At 37.9% G+C, this 6,069-nt stretch overlaps 1 protein-coding gene across 1 annotated transcript; it reads left to right on the top strand.

The window, feature by feature from the left end:
• Window positions 1–3,026: 3,026 nt before the first annotated feature.
• On the top strand, window positions 3,027–5,368 carry LOC114843639 (extracellular matrix protein 1-like). The gene is made up of 6 exons (XM_029130371.3): window positions 3,027–3,192; window positions 3,386–3,439; window positions 3,701–3,742; window positions 3,876–3,914; window positions 4,010–4,275; window positions 4,763–5,368. Exons 1-6 carry the CDS (start codon window positions 3,123–3,125, stop codon window positions 5,000–5,002), a joined length of 711 nt encoding a protein of 236 aa, XP_028986204.1. The 5' UTR covers window positions 3,027–3,122; the 3' UTR covers window positions 5,003–5,368.
• The last annotated feature ends 701 nt before the right edge of the window (window positions 5,369–6,069 follow it).

Here is a 6,069-nt window from a genome sequence, read left to right as displayed (position 1 = left end):
AAATATTTCTCCTGCAAGTTCCATTGAAGAATGACTTGTCTTTAATGGAAGTGGCTGTAAAAAAGAAGAATTTGCCCAACTGTGCTGAGCAGAAGTAAAGCAACAAATCCATTTTTGGTTTTAACTTTTTTTTTTACCTTCTCGTGTTCTTCTTATAATCGTTTTGTACCAATTGGCATGAGCACAACCTTTGAGCTGTATGACAAGTGATAAGTGCAGCTGTTACCAGCAAACAGCTCCTGACCCACATTACAAAATGATTTCTGCCACTGAAGAGCTCTCGCTGAACAAAATTCTGCAACAAAATTCAAGAAACACAAGTTAATCAGAGCTAATGACAGATTGTCTTTTACATGCAGTGCTTGTTTGTCTATTTTTTTCAGACTTAGAAATCTAATTGATATCATTAAATGTTTTAAAGGTCTTCAAATGAGCAGTCCAAGTGGCATTAATACTGTTATGGATCTAAAGGTGTATATAAGAGCTGTGGTTAAAATAAAGTAACAGCCACTATTAGACTGTATTTTAGGTTTCCTCTCATGCTCTGTGGAGCAATGCTGACCCCTATCCAGCCTAAAGGAGAGTTAAAGGAGTAAAGGTAAACTTGTGAAACAAAACTCGAAATAGTTTTAAACGTTTAAACTCATTTTACATGCAATACTAAAAGTTAACGCTTGGAAGTTTTAACCCTTAATTGAGATTTTGAAACGGCTTTTCATTTCATTGTCTTTAGTGGGTTAACTCTCTGAAAAACTCTTGTGCTTTTTGTGACTGTGTCAGAATGTGACCACATCGTTTACACACTGCAGTCCTATATAACGGCCTGTTATTGGATGATAGTTGTGCTAGTCATGATATCTCTGTTGCCTCTCACATATATTGTTTAACTGTACAGCGATATACTGTATAGTGTTAGTATTTAAATTATTTTAAATAATACAGTTAAAGTTTCATTCTGTAATTTTTTATCGCACTGTAAATGTATTGTGTTCTAATGTTTTGATGATATAAACTTTGATGTAAGTTTTACATACAGCTTAGTTACTGTATTGAAACACCTTAGTTCCCCCTCAGGAGATCAATAAACTGGTACCTCACTTTACCTCATACATGTGTGTTATAAGTTACTACATTGTGTTTAATCATTGGGTAACTAATGTAGATGTCATATTCCAAATCACCCACGGTGTGTTGTTTATTCCACTACACGTTGTTATAGTAACAGTGAGGTAGTTCCCCTTCGGCCCAGCGGGGGCGCTGTGGCGCTGCTGCGACACCAGCATCGACTGTCGGCGCTGTGTGATGTGAACGGTCTAATCTTAATGGCGACTGCTGAAGCGGCAGACTCGGCATCTACTGGCCTTTGTTGTCCTAAAACAAACCGACAAGCACAGCTGTGTGTGCGTTTATAGCGATGAACTGTGACTGTGTCCTTCATCATGTCCCAGTTAGCTTGTCGGCTAGCTAACATCGAGGTTTTCACTGTAACAAAAAATCGGATAACTTCTTTTGATCACATTATTTAAATTACGTCCTTATTTCAATGAATTGAATATTGAATGATAATGATTCTTTCTGCATTAAAATAAAGCTTTGTCAGGGACCTTTCATAATTTTATATTTTGCACCTTTAATTGCTCATTATCGTCTCTGTTGTGATTGGTCCTACTGTTACAGGTGGTGGTCAGTTCAATAGATTTCAGGGATTTCCTTTATTTTAAGGACAGGATAAATGATGGAAATGTTGTAGGCTGCTAATCCATTTACTGTAGTTGTGCGTCAGCGTCCCTGTGTCTGGAGGAGTTGTTCCTCTCTCACTAGCCACACTGTCTGAATCAGTGATTAAAAATAGTGGCATCCCTTCACATCACCGAAAAGCTAAAGTCATTCGATAATCAGGTTGCTGCAGATCTGCTGCACACTGTGTCCTTTTATCAAGTTAAGGACTCCACTTAATCTAATCCTTTGTTGATTTATGAATCATCTGTATGTCTGCGAAACAGCAGTCTTGCATGTCTTTAAAGGGACATGCGACTGTATTTACACATTAAATCAGGTTACCAATAATAAAGAGGGCTTTTAATCTTGTTGTGCACAAGCCCATCTGTGGTATGGATTGTGGAGGAATGACATTTATCAGCTCAGCACAAAGAAAGACAGAAAGTACAAAAGGGGGTGTGGACTGTCATTTAAAATCATAGCTCTGCTTTGGCTGCTTTGATTTTACTTTAAGTTCAGAATGAAACACTCTCCCTATGGGAGAACAATATAATAAACTCCAAAGGGATTATTCTAGTACAGTATCTCTTGTGCGTGTAAACTAAATTACAGGGTTTTTTGTGACATAAGATAATAATTATCTGAGGCCAAACAAACATATCTTTGTCATTTTTGGTAATTTGCCAAGTTCCCTGCAACCTTGACAAGTGTACATCTTTAAAAGGAATATCTCTACACAATAACACTGGGTTGAATAGACATTTCCTCCTTTTAAACTGAGCAAGAACGATTTTCAAGCATGCATGAAAAAAATGTTTCTAAGAATAAGAACGAATGCCTTTACAAGAAATTGCACCTCACGACAGCTACAAGACAGAATACAGAGAGAAACCATACAAACACACATCCATAAACAGAGCAAATACAACATAACATTAAGAACTTTATTTTCTGAAGAATAAGAACGAATGCCTTTACAAGAAATTGCACCTCACGACAGCTACAAGACAGAATACAGAGAGAAACCATACAAACACACATCCATAAACAGAGCAAATACAACATAACATTAAGAACTTTATTTTCTGTGCAGTAAATAGGTTGTTCTTTAGTCAAAGAATGATTTTGTAAAACCTGAGCAAAGCTCAGTCAATTACAGCTCAGTGGGAAAGACAATGGGATTAAAAGAAAAACATCTGTTGTGTGTTGGAGCTTCCACAGGCTGACTTTGTGAGTCATGTTGAAAAAATTCTTCCCCTCCCATTTTTCTCTTACTCCGCCTCATTCCTGATAAAACCTCATAACAACCATTAAATACACTTGAAGCTCACACGCAGGCAGACAGAGTGATTTCTTCTGCCAAAACAGCAGCAGCAGCAGCAGCGGCATCGGTCAGACACAACATGGCCTCGTCCTGGGCTTTGGTCGTCTCCACTGCAGTTGTCTGGGTTAGTCTGGGCTCAGCGTTCGAGGGTTGGTATTCTTATTATTGCTTTTCTGCCTTTTATTCCTATCCTCCTAGAAAATGTAAATGTGCTTTGCTTCTTGTTTATTTGCCTGTAAGCACACTGAGATGAATCAGCGATGCGACTTTAAAGCCGTGTCCGTTGAGTCTTTCTCTGGCCTTCTGTCATTCTCTCTTCCTGTTTTTCATACAACTTTCAAGATGAACCAATTATTGAGCAGCGAGAGATCAACTACGCTGATGATCTGAGAAAAGGTCTGTGTCTTTACATGCTAGTGAAGCATCTCTGTCCGATTGGAATGTGAAATGTCTGAGTGGCATTTGAACAGTTCACGCTACATAAAGGAGCCTTTTTAGCGGTGGACTGGGTTTAAGAACACACTTAAACTATACTTAGACAATGTTTTTTCATGATTCTTTCTCTTGGTTTAATATTGGCATATGTTTTGTTAATTGTTTTTTTCATTGTTTTTAAATCCACATATATTGTATTTGTGGTGCACCATCCACATTCAGCAATGCTTCAGAGCCCAGTGGACTTGACAGATCTCCTACAGGGTAATATTTATCTTTATTAAAACATATAATTTGTCTGTTCAGATTTATACAATTACTAAAACAAAAGAAAAGACACCAGTCTTAATTATAAAAACAACACCGCTGGAAAACAACATTGCTTTTATTCTTTCAGGGGGTGTTCCTTTAGATGGTGTACCAATGCCAAGAGGAAGTATGTATATATTTCCCTATCATAGTTTTCATTAATTTTGTGTCCTTACCACAGACTACTAAAATGTATGTTTAATTATCATTTGTCACTGCAAGGCCACCCTCTTCATTTTGAGCCCCCTGCTGAGCGCTATTATGTTCAATTTCCACTTGGTCGACCGACCTCTGACAACCTCCAATCCATCTGCGCCAACGGAGACCGCCGTCCTCGCTACCCAAAGTCTTACTTTCCATCTAGCGGCTTTAGTGGGCAGGGGCGGAAGGGGAGCTCTGTTAATAAAGCGGAGGCCTGGTTCAGCATCTGCTGCAATGGGAACCCGACATGGACGACCAACGTCACTTTATGTTGCCTCACGCGGGCTGTAAGTTTTCAAACCAGCAAATAACTGCTCATATTTGTTTTGTTTTAAGACACTTTAAAATGGTAACTTATCAGGCCTCATATCATAGAAAGTGTTCATCAGTTCGAAGTTTCATTCACTCATTTCCTCAAGCTCTACTGTAGAGTGAGTTTTTATGTTTTGAGTCGAACCGGATATTAATAAGGTCATGAAATATTCAACACATTGCAGAAAAAAATAACAAAGTCAAAGGCCTTGGGCTCATTTGGTTAGTGAGCATACGATATGCTAGTAGACATAACAAACAGGCCTTGGCATGAGCACCAGTAAGCATGAGCGCTCCCACTGCTGATCTGTCACTACAGTTGTTTTGTTGTTTTTAGTGCATTCTTCTGTGCGTCTTTAGTTAAATGTCTCTTCAGATACACAGTTTGTGGAGTCAGCCTCCAGCCTGCAGACTCTTTGACAGTCCTCTGCTCTGACTGCAACATCTCTGTGTCTTTTACAGTGGGAGCAGTCAATCAAAGTCTACTGCAGGGAGGAGTTTTCTATAAAAACAAGCCATTTTCACTGCTGCAAAGAGCGCGGCGATAAGAGGCTAAACTGCTTCAATGACGACGCTCCAAACCCAGACTACGAGCCAACCGAGGAGATCCCCATGCCACCTCTGCAATCCAAGGCCAAGTTCAAGTTTGACCCCACTATTTGCCAAACACCCAGGTATGCAGGACGGATAGGCGCAGCCTGAGATACTTGTGGAGAAATACAGAGTTTTCTTTTTGTAAACAAATCTAATGGGAAAAATCAATCAGTTGAGCCTGCTTAGTATTGTCTGTATAACCTGAAATGCCCAATTCATGTGTTCTACTAAAACACATGTGAAAGTCACAGGTTTTCATTGATGACACATACTTGTGTGCCACCTAGTGTCATTTACTGCAAAGCAAAGGAGAAAATAATTAAACAGGTGAAGTTGAATGAAGAAGAATAGCAGAATGCAATATTATAAATGTTTTAAAAAACTTTTTATCCAACTATGTTTGCTTTATGCTTTTTAAAAAGTGTATCAATAAAGTATCAATAAAGTTTTTTGCTACCAGCAAAATAGAATATCCGCACTGGCTTAGTTTGTGTGGCTCATTTCTGCAATGTACTGTAGCACTGTGGTTACAGTGTACAGGAAAATAAGATTATTCACATTAATACAAACGTACAGAGTTGTGCAAATGATTGTGATGCATACAGATAAAATTACTAAGAGAAAGTGGTTGAAAGTGAAGGGTGGTGATGCAATTTCAAATTGCAAAACACACTTTCTTTAGTTTGATTTCATTGGGTCTGTTGTTACAGTACTCTCATTGTATAGGGAAGTGTGCTCTTAGAAGACATGTGTTAAAATTAACACAAGCTCAGTTAAATTATAGACAATAATGGATGAGATTTGGGATACATTTACTGTGTGGACCATATTTACAAGAAGGTTAACACAAAGATGTAACGCAATAGTAACATTTTATGTGTTGTGCCTGTTTACATACATTGTGTTAAAAGCTATCCATTGACAAACATGTGTTTTTTTATCATGTTAATTCATATTTAATATTCAATAAAATAATAATAATAATGATGTATTGGAAAAAACATTAAATTTTGGACAGATCTACATCTCATTACCCACAACACATGTCAAAATTTCGAGAGGTCGTGAATCTGATGATGAGTTTGTATTCATCCGTCTTTTTAACAACATAAGCAAATAGACATCAAACTATTTTTCTCTTTCTCTATTTCTCAATCCTTACAAAAGCCAAAACA

This window comes from Betta splendens, chromosome 16 (genome assembly GCF_900634795.4).
Source record: "Betta splendens chromosome 16, fBetSpl5.4, whole genome shotgun sequence".
Taxonomy (NCBI): Eukaryota; Metazoa; Chordata; class Actinopteri; order Anabantiformes; family Osphronemidae; genus Betta; species Betta splendens.
This window is presented reverse-complemented; position numbering and strand designations above follow the sequence as displayed.